Here is a 22,870-nt window from a genome sequence, read left to right as displayed (position 1 = left end):
TTAACATGGCAGCTATGCATATGTATTGAATGTTGATGGTTATCTTCATCGTGGAAGAAGATACAGATTTTGTTTAAATGACGACTTAGAATTTGCAGCCTACTGCAGAAAGTACCAGAAATTGCGAGGGCTTCAAACTCAGCACCGTGATTCTTCCCCATCCTCTCATTATTTTTCCTTCTTACATTTAATACGGTTTATGTATTTCTGTTAGTATCAGTACCCTCATACACATGGATGCAGCAGCCACCCTTTTGCCGGTCATATTCAGGAGGGCTGCCTGAATAATTTAACAGATGACCAGTGAGAAGTAACTTCTTAGATTTTTAAATCTAGCCACACTCAGTGATGTGGCTCAGTGATGTCTTACTTAGGTTACTCAGACTTCTACTGCTGGTGTTGCTAGTGTGATCAAAAGCAAGGTTAGAATTAATATCAAATTTAATTCTCTCACCATCCTTGAACGCAAACAGCTGAAGAGTTCCTGCTACCAAAAATGACAAGTTTATGCCTAAAAAGGCACCTTCTCCAGGAAAAAAAAAAGAGGTTTAATAAAAACTGTTTTGCAGCCTTCATTATAACTTTTCCTACCTGTGAAAGCTAAAATAAAGTAACAAAGTTCATCAACTAGCCTTTGTATCTACATGTTAAATGCTTTGAACCTAACTGCCAAACAATAAGAATAGTGCAACTGTTGCATACAATATATTCAATCTTTAACAACACATCTCTTGTAGTACAAAACGTGTAAAGATGGAAGTGTGCTGGGGGTGACTGTGACAAGAATTGCACTGCTGACCCACTGTCAAGCTCTTACACAAGCATGTGGATATACAGAAGGTATTAAACGCATTCCTCTTGTTTCAACCCTACCTGATTGGGATCTTATTTTATATAGGGCTGTATTAAATATTTCTAGAATAAAAATAGAAATTATGTGTTCATTGCATTTTTGAATGTCTTTGAGATGTAACAAAGAGAAAAGGCCTTTGAAAGACTAATTGTGCTATGGAGAGTTACTGTGAAAGTTATGGTTTGAAGTCATCAGTCATGTTATATCAAAATTTACTGTATTTCCTTCCTGTAAGTGGTTTTGCTTTGGGTTTATGCCGTGCTCAGAAAAATAAGCCATATTTTGTTTTTATTTGATAGCTGAAACAATTGTGAATGTACTAGATTTCAAGAAGGATGTTGGCTTATGGCATGGGATTCTTACGGTAGGTAACTTTTTCCTTTATGTGAATATTTGAAAAAGAACTTGTCTAAGCTTTTATCATCAGATGTTGGGATGTCATAAGATTTCTTCTAACTTGATCTTGTTTGTCGTAAAATCAGAAAATTACAGTGTAGAGCTGATGATTCTTGGCTAGTTAGCTACACCTTTACCTAGCAAGCACAGTAGGAATTCCTCAGTGAATTGGGTCAAGTGCTTAGTTTGGCCCTACTCTTGCCAAGCACAGAGTTGATACAAATTTCTCAGTTGCACGGTTCTGAGGCCTTCAGTGTTTCTAAGCACTGAATCAAGAACAACAGTCCTCTGTTGCTTTAGTAAGATCCTCATCAGCTAGAATTGTTATATTGCCACTGACAAAGTTCCTCATCATTCAAACCAGCTCCTCTTGTGGTGTCCCCCAGGGATCTGTGCTGGGACCAGTACTGTTCAACATATTCGTAAATGATCTGGAAAAGGGAGTAAACAGTGAGATGGCAAAGTTTGCAGATGATACAAAATTACTCAAAATAGTTAAGCCAAAGCAGACTGAGAAGAGTTACAAAGGAATCTCACAAAACGGAGTGACTGGGCAACAAAATGGTAGATGAAATTCACTGTTGATAAATGCAAAGTAATGCACATTGGAAAGCATAATCTCAAGTATATATACAAAATGATGGGGTCTAAATTAACTGTTACCACTCAAGAAAGAGATCTTGGAGTCATTGTGGATAGTTCTCTGAAAACATCTACTCAATGTGCAGCGGAAGTCAATAAAATAACATAATATTAGGAACTATTAGGAAAGAGAGAGATTATAAAACAGAAAATATCATAATGGCACTATATACATCTATGATACACCCACACCATGAATACTGCATGTGTTCTGGTCACCCCATTTCAAAAAGATATATTAGAATTGCAAAAGGTGTGGAGAAGGGCAACAAAAATTATTGGGGTATGGAACAACTTCCATATAAGGAGAGATTAAAAAGACTGGGACTGTTCATTTTGGAAAAGAGACAACTAATGGGAGGATATGATAGAGGTCTATAAAATCATGAATGGTGTGGAGAAGGTGAATAAGGAAGTTTTTTTAACCTCTTCTCATAACACGAGAACCCGGGGTCACACAATGAAATGAATAGGCAGCAGGCTTACAACAAACAAAAAGAAGTACTACTTCACACAGCGCACAGTCAACCTATGGAACCAGTTGCCAGGGGATGTTGTGAAGGCCAAAATTATAACAGAGTTCAAAAAGAACTAGATAAATTCATGGAGGATAGGTCCACTAATGGCTATTAGCCAAGATGGTCAGAATGCAACTAGGGTTATCAACCCTCCTAGACTGGCCAGGAGTCTCCCAGAATCTGCCTCAATCTTCCGGTTGCTATTGAAAACAATCCTGGATATTTTAATAACCAAAAGTCTGGTCGGCAGCACAGTGGGACTAAGGCAGGTTCCCAACCTTCCCTGGCTCCGCGCTGTTCCGGAAGTGGCCGGCATGTCTCTGCGGCCCCTGGGCGGGCAATCTGAGGCACCACGCAGCGTCCCCGCCCTGAGCACCAGCTCTGCAGCTCCCATTGGCCAGGAACTTTGGCCAATGAGAGCTGTGAACAGGCAGGGGCAGCGAGTAGAACCATGTGGCCACCCTGAGCGTAGGAGCCACAGAGACATGCCAGTTCCTTCCGGGAGTCTCCTGGGGTAAGCACTGCTTGGCTGGAGCCAACACCCTGCACCCTCTTCAACACCACAACCGCCAATCCCTCACCACCTCCCATACCACAACTCCAGACCCCAGCCTGTCCCCCCTTCCTCTTCCATCCCCCTGCCCAGGCCTGAACTCCCTCCTGCACCCAAACTCCTTTCCTGAGCCTGAATCCCCTCCTGCACCCCAAACCTCTGCCCAGAGCTTCCTCCCACACTCCAGACCCCTCGACCCCACCCCTCAGCCCAGAGTCCACACACCCTCCCTTACCCCAACCCCTGCCAATGAAAGTGAGTGAGGGTGGGGTGGAGTGAGTGATGGAGGGAGGGAGGGGGATGGAGTGAGAAGGGGTGGGGCAAGGGCATGGCCTCGGGGGAAGGGGAAGGCAGGAGCCGGGCAAAGGTGTTTGGGTTTGTGCGATTAGACAGTTCACAACCTTAGATGCAACCCTATGCTCTGAGTGTCCTGAGCCTCTGAATGCCAGAAACTGGGAATGGATGACAAGGGATGGATCGCTCAATAATTGCCCTGTTTTGTTCTTTCCCTCTGAAGCACTTGGCATTGGCCACTGTGGGAAGCCAGGATACTGGGCTAGATGAACCATTGGTCTCACCCAGTATGAGCAAACTTGTGTTCTTGTGTTACTGATCCTGAGACAATTCTGCTGCACTAGGTTAAACAAGCTCTCTGTTTGCCTCTTGAATATCTTCCAAAGCAAGCACTTGGAAATTCACTGGAGGCCAACATCTTTTTTTTATCATTAAAGACAGCCCCCAACAGTCACGTGAAGACAATGTTGCAGCTGAAGCTTCGGAAATCATGTTCAACTGATCATTGTGGAGAGAGTGGCTAACTTTGAAGAGACCATATCTGAACATTTTAAACTGAAAGAACTTACTTTTTATGATTCCAGGGGAACCCAGCATACCTTTCCTGCCACCTATTGCTCTGTTTCCATGAATGTCAAGGGGCAATTATAATTATGCCGTCAGGCAGAATGGGATACCAGGTTTTATGTCCAAAAGTAGTTAATTTAATATAGTTTAACTTTGTTATCACACAATCTGAAAGTAAGCACCCACCAGAATTTTCTCTCAGCCTTTTTTCACTATTGCTCTTGATATATCCTTAACTAGTTGCCTGACTTATCTATGAAGGCTTTTCCTGTGTTAACAGTTGCACAGTACTGAAAAGGGAAATATCATTTTTGGATCCAGTCATGCAAACATTTACATGAGTAATCCCATTGGGAGATTTACCCTTGCTTAATTCTTGGGATCCTAGACCTGAGTTTCCCAAAACATACCGTATTTAATCCCTACTTTTAATGTAGCAATACTGTGTGCCAAATAACTAAAGAAAACAAACATTTTAAAAAAAACTTGCTGCTATTGGCTTCACTGAATTCCTTATTTTTATACTTTACAACTTTTTAGAACCTCACAAAGGATATGCTGGGATTGGTTTAGCAAATAAGAGGGCCCAAAGGCCCTTAATTTATTTTGTTTTAGAGAAAGCATGATTTTGCTTATGTCATGTATTATCATTGATTCCACTTCCTACTTTTATGCACTACTAAATTAACTTTTCTGGGGCTATGGTATCTTTTCACTCTATGTAAAGACAGGGTTTTCTAGGTGTTTAAATTGTTGCGTATCTCTTTGGGTAAATGCAATTCTTGTGAAATAAGAGTTAGCCAAATTGGGCCTTAAATTCATCTCTGAAAGCAAAAATGCAACCATCAGTCACTCAACCTTTGTCAGTTAAAGCATGCTTTTGTGCCACTTTTCATATTGCTTTTCATAATGTGCTGTTGTATAAACTAAGTGAAAGAAAGTGGAAACAAGTGAACAGCCTTTTCTACAGTTATTACAATTTTCTGCATTTATTTTTTTTAAAGCGTTTCTTATTGGTTTAAATCAGAATTCCTAATTATGTACTTATTGACTTGATTCACAAGCCAACATGATGTAAGCTTTGTCCATTACTAATTTTATGCTGTTTGGGGACAAATCCCTTGTTTACTTTATTTTGATTTCAGAGCGTCATGAACATGATGCACGTTATAAGTATCCCATATTCCTTAATGAAAGTGAATCCACTATCATGGATACAGAAAGTCTGCCAGTACAAAGGTAAACATCAGAAGTGCATAAAGATATTTTTGAAAAGTCAAACTCAGAAAAGCAAGTTGTTGCTATTGAGACTATTTAGCTGTAATTTACTCATTCCCACATCTTAAAATAACTTGTACACAGCACATTAATAATTTTTTCACTTTTAGCAAAAGTCGCTTGCGTAAAATCCAGGGACATGCACTGGGCATTAGTGGCACATCGAGATCAAAGAGATATCAACCTTTCCTCATTGCGTATGCTAATAGTGGCCGATGGTGCAAATCCTTGTAAGTGATGCTTGTATAATAACATAAAGAATATGATTTTTATTTCCTGTCTTACGTTTTAAGTTTCAGTCTTCAGTCACATTAGCAAAAAATGTTTAACAAAAGTATAAGGTTTATCTACTGCAAACTACACAACATTTATGGAAACAGTAATTAATTTTGGATTTTTTTAAAATGTATTTTTCCTTAGCTAATCCTGAAGCAAACTTGATATTCCGCATAACGTAAGTCGCAGTAAATCCAGTTTTGTTTAACCTGACAGCCATATAGACTGAAATAAATTATCTTTAATTTGTAGAAAGAAGCAGAAGGTTTGCTTCTGAGGAACAGAGAATTGGGGGGCGGGGGGGATATTTGCACTATTCTAGACAACTGCATCTGGATCACTTCATGAAAATTAGTATTAATCAGAACTTTCTCCTTGTAATTTTTAAGATACAGTGATATAGATCTTCAGCTCATCTATTGTAACTTGCTTTGAGTTCCAGAGTAAATCCTTCCTTAATGTGCCTTTTGTTAAACATATTGTATATGTACTTCACATCTTAGATCCGTCTGTAGTGGCTCTTCTACCCACAAGCAATGAAACGATTTATGCCTGAAAGCTAATCTTTAATATACCATATATAGTTGAGCTCTACCAGATATGATGTTTTCCATATATCATCTAGATCCTTTTGTCCTGAAAACCCATGTACATGCATCAAAATGTTTTGTATGTGAATAGCATTGTCTCAGAAGTCAGATTATTTTTCTACTCTGATTTTTACTCCAGGGTCTATTTCTTCCTGTGATGCATTTCTTAATGTCTTCCAAAGTAAAGGCCTAAGACAGGAGGTCATTTGTCCTTGTGCCAGTTCACCAGAAGCTCTCACTGTTGCCATTCGAAGGTACTGTGTTACACAAATTTAAAAAAACAGTTTATAGAACAATACATTTAAACTAAAAAAGTGAAAAATTATATTCAAGCAAGATTAAGGCTGTATAGTTAGCATTCACATTATCCATCTTGTATTCATCTTTGTACTAAATAGGACCTGCAGAATGTGTGGCACCCTAACTAGTTTTGGAGAGAGAGAACAATATGATCAAGTTCATAATATAATTTTAGTTTAAAATCAAACAGGCTAACATGCAAAACCTGTGTGGAAACCCCTGTAAAATCCCACAGTAAAGCAGTGAATGAATTAAAAGGAGGGAATTTTAATTACAGCAGGCCTCTGATGATCTTTGGCTGAATGGCTTTTTTCTTAATGATTAGAGAAGCTCGTAATCCCCTGGAAATGTGTTATCCGCTCGGTTGTGCCTGTGCCTGGAAATGGGGTGTATAAATTCCAACAAAAATGCTAGACCTTCATATTTACTCATGATTGTGGATAGGTAGTGGCCATCTATCCCAGGTTTGTGACACATTGTGATATGATGGGTAAAGACATAACTGCAGCACATTCCAGTGTATGTGCCATAGTATCATGACTTTGTTCAAAAGTGGAAACTCTGGAGAGTGGATATGTCATCCTAGATGGTCAGTTCAAATGCCCTTCCAATGTCCAGATTTCTAGAGCTGTTTTTCAATGTATAACCTCATTAAGGCATCTGATTTAATATTGTGAAGCTTTGTAATTACGTTAAATAAAATATATTTTGCAAAGCTTAAAATATAATGCCTGTTACGGAAAATTTAACCTGATTTTTCAAGTGCAGTTTTGTGGATTACTGCAGGAAGAAAGATAAGATACCAGGAATGTGTTTAGCTAGGTCCCAACTCCGTTAACATGCCTGGGAATTATCCAGCAATACCTTATACAATCCAGGTCAACCTTCCTTTTGTAATCCATATCACCTTGGGGAGGGCCACCATCAGCACTTTTTCCCTTTTAACCTGGTCCTAGAACTGTTGCTAGGACCTCACTGCCTTTTTGTTGTACTAAGGTTGAGAACATGGGGCTGATGCTTTGCTGTACCAGATATTAGTACCCTGCAACCTATTGGCCACCTTCAGTGAATACCTTCCCCTAATAATAATTCCAGTTTTGATTTGTCAGGGAACCAGACCCCTTATTGAGAAGTACCTGCACTGGACACCTGCCAGACTGAGACGTGAACACATTACCACTTAACCTACCCACCAGGCCCCTAGGCTGTGGAGAAGACAAAAATCCCCATCCAGGCTAATCAGGCAATAAGGGAAAAATCTCTTTTGCAGCCCAAAAAGGCAACTAGCATGATGCTCTCAGCAAGGTCCAGAAACAGGGTCCTAATCTAATCCCAAGGAGGTGGCACCATGGGTAACAGGATTTATAAACCCTCCTCTTGGGTACGTGGGATTCAGTGGACCCTTCTATCTATCCAGTTAAACAAGTTGCTCCACATGTCTCCTTCTAATCCTCAAGAGGTCTGAGGAACCACAAAGAGGGGAGGAAAAAGAGGGAAGGCATTCCTTATAGGCACTAAAGGGTTTTCTTTTCCCTGCTGGCCCAGACAGTGCCTCCCTCAAATCCGAAGCTGCAGAATGGAGGCATTCTATCAAATGTTTGAACCTTAACGCATAATAGGAGGTCTGTCCTTTTTAGCTTTGGAATTCTATGCTAAAATCCATTTTGAACTTTTAAGGGTCCATTTTTGTATTTTGTACCTTTGATAGGTTACCTAAGAGGTTTTATTAACAAATAAAATAGATGATGAGTGCAAAGTATTTTTTATTTTTAGAACCTTGTTCTGCAATTATGTAGCAATCATCTTGTTACAGGGAATGCTATTGAACTTGTAAATGCTTGTGTAAAGTCTGTAAATAGCAGGATAATCTTCCTGAACTCTGAAACTTTAGTATCTTTCACATTCTATTCAAACAGTCATTCTTGACGGTAAAGTCATTATCACACAAATTCCACAGATTAGCATCTGAAGCATGTATTAAAATGACTGACTACAGATTTGCTGTACACAGGGTTTCCTGTTAACACTGCAGCTTCTTCAATATACTTTTCTAAGCTGTGATCGATAATTATAGATGTTCCTTCCGAGAACACTAAGAAAAAGCCATTCCTCTTGTAAAATGCCTGTATAATTTAGAAAAAGGCAATTAGTGTTAGATTAATTGCTGCTTTAACTGAAATTCAAAGCATAATACCATAGCTGAAGGCTGCAAAAAAGTAATTTCATGTGCAAAACGGTGGTCAAGGTGTTTTTGTAATGCCACTTGATGAGCTGCCTCTAGCACACTGCATCTGGCCCTGATACTGCTAACACTTGAGTGCTTAACTTTAACCACACTAAGGCTTCCATTGAAGTCAATGAATGCAGGTCATAAACCAGGTTTTCTGATCTATTGTACATGTTTCTAAAAGGGAGGGAACTCTGTACTTCTGCACACACAATCTTTTTAATCCAAGAATCTCAAACTACTTCACAAATACTAAATGTTAAGACTTCCTTCATTTACATCTTGAGGTAGATTTCCATTCTCCCCCTTTTACACACAGGGAACCTGAGGTACAGATATGTTAAGTGACATACACACATTCACTTAGGCTATGAACTGGATGGAAATAAAACCCTTCTCTCATTGCCTCTATTTCTTAATCTCAAAATTTATCCTTCCTGTAATTAACCTTAAAGATCTTCATATTCTTTTCTTAGAAATAACCAGTATGCAGATGCAGTTCAAGTTGTTAGCTTTAACCTAAAAAGTTCTAAATGTCTTGGAAACGCGCTACTTGAATCCCCTTTTCTTCTCGGATGATTTTTTTCTCCATAATTGCTTAGCAGAGATACTCATGTTAGGGATGCCCTGGTTTCGACTGCATAGGGCTGATAAGACATATTCCTGAAGGGGACTGTGTGTCTTGGAACTGCTCCCATTCTTGATCCACCAGACCCTGGATTTGTTTAATAAAACAAGGGAGATGTATGCTAAAAAGTCTCATGTTGGCGTCTGCTCTATTAAAAGTACCAGTATGAGGAACTGTGTGAGCGAATTGGAGATGGAAATCAGTGAAAACAAGCATTTTATTTTCATGTTTAAGAGCATTCGAACAATGTAATGTGTGCGTGGGGATTGGGAGTGAGAGAAAGTTGAACAATAATGTGGTTGAGAGCTCCTTTTAAATGATGGAAATGTTACTCATCATGGCTGCCAATTTACTAGCCTCCATTTGTTATGCTCTAATGCATATTTGAGCCTGCCTATAGCCTTCTTTGCTGACATTGTAATTTCAGAAATGTCTCATAATATCTATTAATTGAAATTTATTATATAAATCACTACGAGTCTTATTTGAACATGATTAGCTAAGACCTATCTAAGTATTTCAAGCATAGCAGAGGAGACATGATATATATAAAAAGAACATTATCTGATAACACAAGCATTTTTTATGATGGATTACACAGCACAACTGCAAAAAACCAAGATGCATATGGGCTCTTACATTGATCTTGAAAATAGTTTAGTCTGTCTATATTACATGCGAGCAATATCCCTAACCAAATCAGCATTGTTATACTCCATTTTACATTGTAAAGTACAATGTAGAGTGAGTCTCTTTTCCAGTTTCACTCCGACTTAACTCAGTAACTTACATGAGTCAACATTAGTTTGTTCAAGCTACATACTGTATACGTATAATTGTAGTCACTAATATAATGTGCACATTTATACTGAAACAAACTGACAAAGCAGCTATGCCTGAGTTGTAGAATAATATAGTATCTTACGAGTGAATTTAACCAAACCTAGAGTCACAAAGGAATTGTCTTTCACAATGTCTGAACTTTTTGTAATGTAATGGTGAAAATTACAATTACACCTGATAGTTAAGAGTAACAAGCTAGACAGTAATGCATTAGAATAATTAAGTTATGCATGTTAAAACTGTGTTGATAAAATTATTGCTGCTTGTACTGAAACTTGGCGTTGAATGTATTACAAAATGTAATATCTTATGTTCAAAGGCTGATGCCCAACCATGTGGCAAAAAAGTCACACCCGTGGTCTAAGTACAGAACTGGGAGTCAAGACTACTTCAGTTCTAATCCTGACTTTCTGACACTCACACTATAGCCCTGGTCACATCACTTAAACTAAATTCTAAATTGACTAAGGTGTCTCAGTTTGGGCTTCCAAGAATTGAGGCATCCCAAATTGCTAGAGGTCTGATTTCCAGAAGCATTTGTCTCTAGTTGAGCATCCCAGAATCACTAGTCAGTTGTGAACATTTGCGCATTAACCTCTCTCCATTTCCCTATTTGTAAAATGGGGCTAATGCCTCTCACTAGGCAACTGAGTGAATTAATGTTTCTAAAAGTTTTTGGAGGTTAAAAAAAAATTACAGTGGGTGAGATTAGAGTTATACTTAGCACTCTATAGCAATATACTTCTGGGTGGACACTGACAGTGAAAGCTGGCATCTCTAATTATCAGTGACTTGGAGAAGAATTATGTCAGATGTAGTAGAGCGGATGAGGATGATGGAGAATAAATCAAGATTAAATCTAAGAAATGCTAATATTTAAGACAGTATCGGAGTATTTTTGATGATAATCCATTACAAATGAGGAAAAGATAATGGTTTGCCTGGTGAAACATACTGCCCATTCAAGTTATTGACACTTGTTGCAGGCCAACAGATGACAGCAATCAGCCTCCAGGCAGGGGAGTTTTGTCCATGCATGGTCTCACCTACGGAGTAATTAGAGTGGATTCTGAAGAAAAGCTTTCTGTCCTGACTGTGCAAGATGTGGGCTTGGTGATGCCAGGAGGTACGGATTGGCACAACTTTCTCTGAAATATGTAATATATAGAAACATGAGCCTTTTTCATTAATTACACTATATAATGCTATTAATAGAAATATTTTCCTAATGAAGATTAGGATATATATACTTTAAAGTGTAAAATCTAAAAATATGATCACACAGAACTTTTTTTTTTCCTTGGGATTTCCAATATACATGTTCTCCCCGGTATTTACTGTGGTCACATGCTCAGCCTCCACTCATTAGCCACAGATTGCTTTCATTTTAAGTGGTCTGGCAACACCTGATTCTACTCCATTGTCCTCATGAAGGCATACTCAGCACTAATGCATTACCCCTAAAATGCCCAGATCAAAATTAATTAAAAGTTATCCAGAGGCTAGAACACAAGTATCCATAGAAAAAAGAGTGACCCAGACCAGACCAAGGTATTATAGGTTATTTTCTTAATCTACTGTAAATGTAAATAAAACTGCTTGCTGCAGACTTGCTGAATATTTCCGCAAGCCCCTTTATTCAGACACGATTATATTATAAAAAGAAGGGATGTATCTTAAGCGGATGGTAATTATAAAATTCAGCCAAAAGCAGTAAGCCAGAGTTTTTAAAAATGACATCAGGTTTTTATATCTAAATTCATTTTACATGAGTTATACTGATTGGAAAAGACCAATGTTGTTGTCTTTCTTAACAGACCTTCTTATACATTATGCACCAAATGAATTCTCAGTTTCAGTTGAACAACTTAAAATTGAAGCCGTAGTATAAAAATATTTTATAGATATATTGGTTTATGTCTGATTATATATTCTGATCTAATTCAAAGTAAGGTATAATACAGATACTCTTGTGATTATCCTCACTGTGAGTGGAGAAGCATCCAAGACTTTACATTTGTACTTATTAAGGCATTTTGGTCTGCTTCCCTTCTCTCTTTCACCTTGGCCTCTTTCCAGTCGCAAAGGTTTATACTTACAACAGACTCCTACTACAGAGATTGCTGCTAAGAGGCATACCTGGCCTTACTTTTATACCCAAGATTGGAAGTGGCAGAACTCCAGGAGTACCTTTGGTGCAGTGATAGAATGCACCAGAGTGTCTTCCAGCAAGCACACTCTTTCTCACCGTTGCAACTTTTCCTTCTCCTCTCTCCCCCAATGTGCACTCTTTTTTTTTTGTCTCTCTTCTTCCCTTTGCCCACTGTAAATATTTTTTTTCACTTATTGGTCCCCTCCGCTTAGCTCCGGCAAAACTCCAATACAAAACTGATGGGAGACTAAACTGGTAATTTTTTACAAAGCAACACACTACTAGTGCTAGTCTGATGGGCAGAATAACTGGATCTCTTGCATGGGTTTTACTCACTACTTGGTGAGAGCTGACCTTCCCGCCTTGACGTCTGTTGCTGGCAACTGGATATAGCATAATTATCATTCAGGAGCTAAAGCAAAACATTTTATTTTGTACTGACCATGATAAATTTATTATCCCAGGTGCAAAATCAAGGAGTCAGTCAGGCCAAAAGAAGTTTTTATTTTTCCGATTGCCTTTATATAAAGTTCTTGCCATGGTTTGTCTAAACATTACATTATCTTTACTGTGTTAGAATGTCTTAATGGTCGAGCAGTTTTTTACGTCTGGCATTAGTGTCTGCATATACTTCATTCATTGAAGTTTCTAGTCCACAGCCTTCCCTCATCACTGACTTTCTTCTGTAGTTTCCACAATATTTTGAAAGTCTTTTGCTTTCTCTTCAGCTATAATGTGTGCAGTGAGACCAGATGGAATTCCTCAGCTCTGTAGAACAGACGAAATAGGCGAACTTTGTGTATGTGCTATTGCAACAGGTACATCATATTATGGACTCTCAGGCATGACCAAGAACACTTTCGAGGTGAGTCAGAATGAAGACATACAACAGAATCCTCTTAACTCTTCAAAGTTGAGAAGACTGTTTGGTGTGTGTGATAATACTAATAATGCTATTAATAATTACTACTAGAAAAACAACGAGGAGTCCTTGTTGCACTTTAGAGACTAACACATTTATTTAGGCATAAGCTTTCGTCGTCTAAAACCTACTTCATTAGATGCATGCAGTGGAAAATACAGTAGGATGATATACATACACAGAGAAAGTGGGGAGGAGGATATGCAGTTATTTAGGATAGCTATATACACAACTTGATGGTTCCGAACACTTTGAAAACTGCTAAGAATTTAGATTTAAAAAGCTGTCTTCACCAATCCCACAATTTGGCCAACATTTAGATGACTGATATTGTAGGAATCCTTGCAGAAATATGTTTTGAGAGATTTGAAGAAACAACTGAGGTGTAATTCTTTGAATTTCTTAATTCTGCTTGTGGCACCTTAGAGACTAACAAATTTATTTGGGCATAAGCTTTTGTCGGCTAAAACCAACTTCATCAGATGCATGCAGTGGAAAATACAGTAGGAAGATATACATACACAGAGAACATGAAAAAAATAAGTGTTGCCATACCAACTCTAATTAGACTAATCAATTAAGGTGGGCTATTAGCAGCAGGAGAAAAAAACTTTTGTAGTGATACTCGCGATGGCCCATTTTAAATAGTTGACAAGAAGGTGTGAGTAACGGTAGGGGGAAAATTAGCATGGGGAAATAGTTTTTACTTTGTATAATGACCCATACAGTCTTATCCAATCTTATCATTTCTAATCTTATCATTTGTGTAGTCTAAACAGAGTTAATTTTTTTCCTTCATAATGACAGTTTCAGTGTTCAATGTGTCACAAGTACTGTACCCTGAATAAATAACAGGGGCTGGGGATTGGAATGACATTTCTAAATCAATCCATGGAAGCCAGGAATCTTGTATACTGCAGTGGTTTGGAATTTTTAGAATCACTTTTTGCCATGCTGAAAGAGCAATTAGTGATAGCCAGTGTGACTAGTCATCCAATATTTGACAGGTTTCCAAGGCAGAAATGTACTTAGACTAATTTTGGAGCTAGAATTTAATAGCATTAGTAAAATCAATCATAACTGGTAATATCCAGTTGGTAGTAACTCAGACCCTAGTTAAGCAAGTGTGTAAAGTTAAGCATATAAGTAGCCCATTGACTTAATGGGGCTACTCACATGCTTAAGAATCTTGGCCAAGTCACTTAAGATCCTTTTCTTTTTTAAGAATGTCCTTTCATGTGAAAGTGAGTCAAGAGTCAATTATCTGCTTTCAGGCCTAATTATGATGATGATAAATTATTCTTTCTTCAGTAAGTCATCCATGTGTATCAGAGGACAGAATTTGACCTTTTTTCTTGTTATCTGAGTCTCAAAGGACAAAATACAGAAACGTTGACTTTTATTGAAGACTCACAGTGGTGGACTGCAGCTTGTGATTGCCTGAGATAACTAAGAACTTGCATTTACACATCCTCATTATCTGAAATTTTCATGGCATTTGCTGTAGTCATTTAGCAAAATAAAGGCATTCCTGCAGAAACCAAGGGAACATAATTTATTCAACTTACATAAAATTGACAGGTGTCTACTGTATATTAAAATGGCTTGACTTGTTCTGATTATTTGGTTTTTTTTCTAAAGCATATTCCTTTAATGGGAAAGGACATTTCCGGTGATATTTTTATTATTTTTTCTTAACTGCCCTGCATTTTGGACCTAAATTTATTTCCTTCCCCTCAAATATTTTTTATCCTTTACTGTTAAATAATTTATAACATAGAATCCAAGTTGTGGAACTGAAGCTATGGAACGGGTATATCCTAAATATATTTATCAGAAGTGTTCATCACAACAGGTGGAGAGGTCTGGGTCCAGAGTGGAGTGAGCACTTCTCATTCCCAAGGAAGTCCACAGTGCTAGTAACGCTGGGGATTAGGTTCTCCATATAAGGAATATGAATAACTGTATTTCGTTTTGTCTTACAGGTATTTCCTGTGACTAGTTCAGGAGCTCCTATAAGTGAATACCCTTTTATAAGGACAGGATTACTAGGATTTATCGGACCAGGAGGGCTTGTCTTTGTTGTGGGCAAAATGGATGGTCTAATGGTGGTCAGTGGAAGAAGACATAATGCTGATGACATCGTAGCAACAGCCCTGGCTGTCGAACCAATGAAGTTTGTCTACAGAGGAAGGTTTGCTTCACTTTTTTTTCTGTGTAAACTGAGATCTTTGTTTTGCTTAAAACAGATGTAATTGGTCCAGCATTTAAAAATGTCTGTGGCAGCCCTGACCCATCCACACTAAACTTCCAAATGTTGCTTACACCAGTGGAGTTGCACTAGTGTTGGCAACGGTGGGAAACGTGTGCAGAATTTCCTTGTGTAGAGAAGGCTGTAGACTTCTCCAAGATCACCAGATACAAGCCTAACTTTTACTTTGTAGGTCCCCTTCTAAAAAGGATAGTCATAATCCCTGACAGAACAAGGAGCAATGGGGGGAGGTCTAGGCTGGATATTAGGAAATACTATTTCATTGTTCTAAATCTCAAACACTGCTGCATTTCTAGGTTCCTAAATAATTGCATGCTTCATGTTTGTGTGAAATTACAAATTTTAGTTTTGAAAAGATGAAGGCTACTTAAACAATGGCCCCTTGTAACACCCCTTTAAAAAAACAACAACCTGCTGGTTTTGCAGCTCTTGTAATATCTTTCCTCCAAAGCTACTCAGGTTTAACAATTACATCAGGGTTTCATGTTACAATTTTCAGTAGAAGAATTGGTAGCTGAAGCACCATTCTTCTGAATAATAAAATAATTAACAAATAAGTTACAAAATATTCTCTTCAAGAATGAAATTGCCTTTTCTGCTGTCACTATTCTTACCCAATACCCTTTTCTTTTGTGTTTTGCAGAATAGCAGTGTTTTCAGTGAGTGTCCTTCATGATGAAAGGATAGTTATTGTTGCTGAGCAAAGGCCGGATTCCACAGAGGAAGACAGTTTTCAGTGGATGAGCAGAGTTCTCCAGGTAATGTTCCTATGGTAATTCTGAAGTTTGCTGCTTCAATTTTATATTCCCTTTATTGATCTTTCAACACAATAAAGATTGTAATCTGACATGCTTCTTTGAGTGGGCATGTGGATTTCACTGTAGGCCCATATGATAGAAATCTTTTGAATACGAGTGTTCATCAGGGCCATGCATGTACTCTCTGCCTCCTCATGTTCCCCTGTGAGGGCAGGAAGGGCAGAGTGGCCACAACGCTCCATCTCGTTTCTCCTGCCGCTGGTGGCAGCAAGATGAAATCTAGCAAGTATGCAATCCGCTACTCTCCTTGGAGGCTTAAAAACTGTTCTTTTCATCAAATTTGTGAAGAAATCTTCATCTTTACACCATGACTAGACAGAGAACCTCCCCTGTACCCCCTGAATAGAATGGCGAGGTCCTTTGTGCCAACTACCACGTCTCATGGTGGACTCCAAATCTTCAGGGCTTTAAGGATGGACACAGTTGATTTCATTTCTGCCTAGTGGGGAGCGGAGACAGGTGCTCTGTGTGCAAATCCTCTGGATCCAGGACCCAAAAATCCAGAGAGACTCAGCTCAACTATATCTGCTAGAGCAGTCCACACAGGTCACTTCAGACGCAGAGGTGATAGCTACAGTCAGATACGGTGGCATCAGCGAGTATTCCCTGAAGCACAGACCGTACACTGGGATCAAGCACTGGAAAAAAGGCAGAGCCAGCACTAGTGACTTTGACACCAGCCACCTCCACTGTGAAATCCTTGGCACTGGAAACTGTAACCGTCTGCACTGACAGCCTTGATACCGACTGCTCCAGCATTTGCTGCACTGCCCTCCCAGGCAGTAAAGTCGACACCTGTGCCTGTACATAAAGATGAAGCTCACTCAGAGCAGGGTGGAACCCAAATATAGCTCCAGTCATGAAGGGAAGTCCTGGAAGGAGAACACAGCATCACTCCTTGAAGGATAGAACATCAGACCTGGAACAGCACAGGGAATGATAGACTCAGCACCAGTCTCAGTACTGGTATGCCCAGCAAGGTCACCGAGATACCCCCTGGATGAATCTGGATAACCTCCAGAAATGCTTCCTATGCTGAAGAGACAGCTGGCACTGAAACTGTCCCTGGCACCATATGCCCCTACGGACCACCATTCAAAAAGAGAGACATTCCTTGTCATCACCAGTTTACTCCTCCTTGCTAGCTTAGAGTAGAGATCCCTCTTCTGTGCTTTCCTGTATGTGTTCAGTATTGAGCTACCCTGCATGGCCTTCTGATCTGTTCAGAATTCCACAGTGTAGATCATTACGTACAACAGCTACACGAATGCACTACACCAACAAGCAAGGAGGCACACACTCGTCTCCCATCTCTTAGGAAGCTGTCAAGCTCTGGACATGTGCCACCAACAGAGGATAAGCCCAGTGGTTCTTTGTCTCTTGGGAGTCAGCAATGAGCAGGTGGACTTCCTAAGCAGACAACCCATGACCAATCACAAGTGGCCCCTGCAAAGATCTGTCATAGGGCTTATGTTCCATCATGGGGGAAGGGAGAGAGTTCCCATGATAGAATTGTTTGCCACCCAGGGCAAAGCCAGATGTCAATTTCTGTTACAGAGGGGGCATAAGCCAAGGCACATTGCCCATCTTCCTTCTGCACTGGAGTCCAGGCCTAGCTTTGTCTTTCCACAGATTCCCCATGATGATTTCCAAAATAAAGATCACTCTCATGGTTCTGTAGTGGCCCAGGCAGTTTTGCCTAACAGACCTGCTGTGGATGTTCATTCTGACATCAGTCCAGCTCTGACTGTCCAGACTTGATCTCCCAGCATCATTGCCAGATACGCCATCCAGACCTGAAGTCCCTGCACCTGATGACTTGTACATTGGCTGGTTAAATACCATGAACAGGGACTTACCAACCAGTCAGAGAACCTGCTCCTACCTGAGACCTCAACACCCTCCTCTCAAGGCTCCTGGGGACACTTTTCAAACCTCTTACAGAAGGCTCCTCTCTCTTTATCTTGCTGTTTCTTTAGCCAGGAGAGCTACAAACATTTATGGCTGACCATCCTTATACAATGTTTTAGAGCGAAAAAGTGGTGTTGCGTAATCTTCAAGTTTCATCTGAACTGATAAATTTGCCTGTCTCCTTCCTAAAACCCATCTCTTTGTTGGGAAAGAAGTCATCATATACACTAGACATTTCCAGAGCCGTGCTTTACTACATTGTCAGAATAAATCCATTCAGACTGTCTTTTCCGTTATTCCTGACTGTAGCCACCTGTTCCAAGGACTAGGCCATCTCATCCCACAGAATATCTAAATGGATAACACAGTGAGCCGAAACTTCCTAAATGATTTTAAAGGGATGCAGTCAATTTTAATTACGCTTTTCTCTGAAAAATATGTACTTACTGTTTTTTCAAGCAGTCCCTAAAGTAAAAGGTTACAGAAGAGAATACTTCTGTTTTTCAGTTTTGCCTTGTGCATTTGACAGCACTTTGTAGAAAGCCAGTCTCATAGTTTCCCCTGTATATTCTGTCAGTTTCCCTTCTTGTTTGAGAATCATTTCATGTAGTGATCAGGGAGAGATTAAATCTTTAACAAGCTTTTTTTCCCTTTTGATTTAAACTCCAGAAATTAACAGGGAAGTTCAGATGCAGGAGTGGCACCTGCCACTGCTTTTTGTCCTTCTGAAGTTGATTAGATTTTAAGTTGCTAGTGTCCCTTTTAACAATAGCATTAAAAGCACACACCAATTAAAATCAGATTTGCCTGTGAACTGTCTGCCTGTGCTTTCGTTAGTAGATCACCTGCAGTGAATTACTGCTAGAACATAGTTATGGAGAGAGCCAGGCACATCAGCCCAAATCTGTATGAAATTCACCAGGGTCTTTAATTGATGTTCATCTATTTATGTTGGGTTGCTTTTTTTTTAACGATCTAGATTTTCAAATGGTTATAACAAACAGTGGTGAAGTAAATTTCCTTTCGTATTTACTCAGTGAAGAGCACTCTCCTCCTCTGATATTGCTGAAAAGTGTGTTTACAGTGGCAGGTAACTGCTAGATTGTCTTCTGAACCAGTTTAGAGAACCAAATGAATACTGTAGTGCTCATAAGTGCAGTGATTAGCCTTACTTCGTTAACTTCAGCTTCTTGATTTTTGTTTTCTAGGCTATTGACAGTATCCATCAAGTGGGTGTTTACTGCTTAGCACTGGTACCAGCAAACACTCTCCCTAAGACCCCTTTAGGTGGCATACACTTATCAGAAACCAAACAACTTTTTTTGGAAGGCTCGTTGCATCCCTGTAACGTATTGATGTGCCCACATACCTGTGTAACAAACCTGCCTAAACCACGACAAAAACAGCCAGGTAAGCTGAGAAGTGGCATAAGCTATTAACAGTTTGTTTGTGATGTTCTATGCAATAATATCAGTAGGAGCTCAGGGTGCTCACCCCCTTACAGATTCAGTTACATAATTTGAACTGTGAACAGTTTCACCCTCCTAAAAATACTTGGATTGAAAATGGCTCTATAACAGACTACACTGAGACATATAGAAAGACTTTGGGTTGAATAAATACTCAGTCTGTTGACTCAAGCCCAATAGCTAGTCACTTCACTAACAGGGATGTGCCCACACTGCAAAATTGAATCAGAATCCAGATTTTGAACTCATGTAGTTGTAGAGTGTCTGGATCCGTGGCTCCGGTTTGGCCCCTCTCCACATACTAGTTACTAATCACTAGTGATTTTGCACAAACAAAATGCTATGACATCTGAAATACTCTACTCTTCAGTGCCTGAAACTTAGGGGTCGTCCATTATAGAACCTAGAGCATATTTACAATAACATTTCCCTTGTTTCTCTAATTTGCCACTCTTGAACAAATGCTTGAGAACACAAAGAAAGTAATTGAGCCTTGCAAAGGCATTATAAAAATGAAATATCGGAGACTGATAGTGGCTTGTCAAGAAAATGATAGTAATAGGAGATGCCAGCTAGCTGTAAAATTCCGTCTGGCAGGCTCATGTAGCCACATTCCAGATAAGTTAAATACTGTGTGTTCCTGAACAGAGGGTTTTGTCTGTATGTGCTGTGTTCAGCCTCAGTGGATGGTAAAGGGGAGGCCAGGAAGAGGGAGTATTTTGCTTTTTTTTCCATGCAAAATAACGAAGAACCACAGTGCATATTTCAACATGGGCATCGGTATGTTTTTGTGGCTCTTCCTTTGGGCAAAGTTTTGGGCTTCTTTGCCCTAGTGCAAGCTTGACCCATATGGTACTTCATCAGCAATCAACACTTAAAAGCACAGAACAAAAACACTACAACATTGGTAACTGCACAGCAACATTTATCAGAAGTATATAGTCTCCAGTTTGCAATAGTTGGCATAACGTCAGTGAAAGCCAGCTTGTATATGAACGTTAGTGGTGATATGTTCCTTTCTTGTAAACCTGACTTCACTTTCTCCAATCTATTCAATGTATTGAATCAAGGGTTCTCAAATACTTTCATAGTGTGAACCATCTACCCTCCCAGTCCTGATCACTTACAAACACCTACAACACCTGCTTATATTGAAAAGAAATAGTAGAAAATTATTTACATTTTAGTTTGTTCTAATGCAGCATACTAGCTGAAAATAAGGAGTGGCCAAGTCTCTGCAGGCCCCAATTGGCCCACTGACCACAGTTTGAAAATATATATATAATTTTAAAACTGTATACCTATTGCTTCAGCAATGGATCTCTTTGGAAATGCATGACATTTCATGGTTTTCATTGCTTTTATGGTTACAATTTACATACCTTAAACATGGACTGAACTGTTAGGATATTCTCAAAATGTTGTTCACTGAACTTGGTAATGGGAAAAACTTCACCTGCTGCAAGGGAAGGGATAATGAGAATTCTTAACTATAATCCTAATATTTTTATTGTATTTATCATGTTTCTAATACATTCTAGAAATTGGCCCTGCCTCTGTGATGGTGGGGAACCTGGTCTCTGGAAAAAGAATTGCTCAGGCTAGTGGCAGAGATCTGGGACAGATAGAAGACAACGATCAGGCCAGAAAGGTAAGTGAAATCTTTCCAAATACATCTTGTATGTGACTTGCAACAGTTCAGATACTGAATTTAACTATAATAGCTTAACTTTTTTGTATTGTTATCCCATACTTGTTGGCTTAATTGGAATAAAAATTTGAGTTCTAGAATAGATATGAGGAAGGGATCACCTGCATTATTTTTTTAACATCTCTACCTTCATTTAGAAATTTTAACAGTAGCTTAAAGGACTGGGAAAGGGACTCAGAGTGTCACAGCTAAATAAAAGGTGGAATTGATTGTTTAGCATATGTGATGAACCCTCCTTGTAAGAGACCATTCAAAATGAAGTGGCCAGTTAACACGTCTGCAGTCATAGGACAAAATAGGTAATTATTGTGAGATGGCAAACATACATACATTAGTGTTTTTTAAAAGTAAGTTAGGGAGGGAGGTGTGTTAGAAGTAACTTTGAAACTAGAGCCAGGCTTAAATCAAGAGATTACACTGATCAGAACAGACACTATGCTTCGATCTTAGCTCCAGGGAGCCGAGAAGCAACCAACTTACTGCTTTGAAAGTACAGTGAGTAAGTCATACTTCAAGCAGTAATCTTAGACTTCTAAACAGGTCTGCACAATTCAGCAAGAGCATGTTGCCCTAATGACAACAATTCAACAATTTACTGGTTACTGATGTTGATGTACGAACATATAAAATAGAAGCAAGAATGGGGTGTATAAAGTGGAAATAGAAATTGCTTCCTATTTTTAAGAAAATTAAGAAAAAAATCCATAAAGTATCATGATTATCACTCTGTTTTGTTTTAGTTCCTATTCCTCTCAGAAGTTTTACAGTGGAGAGCTCAAACCACTCCTGACCATGTGCTTTACACGCTACTTAACTGTAGGGTAAGAAATTCAGGCAATTACTTTAAAAAGTTACCTTGTGGAGAAATGCATGCTGAGAGACAAACTGCATCAGCTTATACCAAGACTGTATGTGGCTCAATCTTCAGATATTTCTTTTTGCATTAATGTTTAGCTGCTGTATTTACTACTCACTCCTGGGGGAGGAACAGAGAAGTATCGCAAGTTGTTATCAAATGTGTTACATACCCACCTTTGTATATTCCTACCCCATGGATTCACACTTGCCGGGAGTGTTCAGGAGGCAGAATATTTACATTCCAGCAGAGGGAGGCGTAGTCCTTGATGTTGCTCCACAGTCTTTCTGCTCAGTTAAAGGAATTGTTCTGATTGTCCTAAGAGACCATCAATTCTTCCTTAGCTGAAATAGTGAATATTAGGTATGAGATTAGGCCTTCCAGGGAAAATGGAGGAGGAGTCGATGTAAAGGGAAATGGATCAGGACTCCAAGGACTGACCAGGACCTCTAATAAATTAATCTGCATGCTTATGAGATAAGTATGATTTAATTTTAAAGCATTTAATTAGTCATCAAAACCAGGTTTTATGCTTCTGTGCCACAGAACTATATAGGTCCATAGTATAAAATTAGAGTTTTTCTAGGATTAGAAGACTATGTGATTACTGTATATACTAGACCTCTGCCCTACATGTTTACGAAGTGCCCGCCTGTCTATTATATTGGTATCAAAATGCTGTTCAAGATTACAGTGGTCACCCTTAATCTTGCTTATTTTTCTTTAGATAACTAGCTAGTGTTATGTCACCATTTGCAACTTGATAAGAAATGGTGAGGCAGCTTTAATTAGTT

The 22,870-nt window shown here is 39.1% G+C and overlaps 1 protein-coding gene across 6 annotated transcripts in view; it reads left to right on the top strand.

Annotated features, from left to right (window-relative positions):
* DIP2C (disco interacting protein 2 homolog C) overlaps nt 1–22,870 on the top strand; it is a 479,785-nt gene that overhangs the window by 377,905 nt on the left and 79,010 nt on the right. For all 6 annotated transcript variants that reach the window (XM_030550132.1, XM_030550131.1, XM_030550129.1 and 3 more), the window contains 12 exons: nt 738–840; nt 1,153–1,217; nt 4,969–5,062; nt 5,212–5,331; nt 6,107–6,221; nt 10,952–11,091; nt 12,846–12,982; nt 15,025–15,233; nt 15,955–16,069; nt 19,249–19,450; nt 21,051–21,160; nt 21,961–22,041. In XM_030550132.1, coding sequence (XP_030405992.1) covers nt 738–840; nt 1,153–1,217; nt 4,969–5,062; nt 5,212–5,331; nt 6,107–6,221; nt 10,952–11,091; nt 12,846–12,982; nt 15,025–15,233; nt 15,955–16,069; nt 19,249–19,450; nt 21,051–21,160; nt 21,961–22,041 — 1,491 coding nt within the window. The remainder of the gene's footprint in view (nt 1–737; nt 841–1,152; nt 1,218–4,968; nt 5,063–5,211; nt 5,332–6,106; nt 6,222–10,951; nt 11,092–12,845; nt 12,983–15,024; nt 15,234–15,954; nt 16,070–19,248; nt 19,451–21,050; nt 21,161–21,960; nt 22,042–22,870) is intronic.

The sequence above is a fragment of the Gopherus evgoodei genome, chromosome 2 (assembly GCF_007399415.2).
Source record: "Gopherus evgoodei ecotype Sinaloan lineage chromosome 2, rGopEvg1_v1.p, whole genome shotgun sequence".
Taxonomy (NCBI): domain Eukaryota; kingdom Metazoa; phylum Chordata; order Testudines; family Testudinidae; genus Gopherus; species Gopherus evgoodei.
The sequence above is the reverse complement of the archived record's forward strand: the minus strand, read 5'-3'. Positions and strand labels throughout refer to the sequence as shown.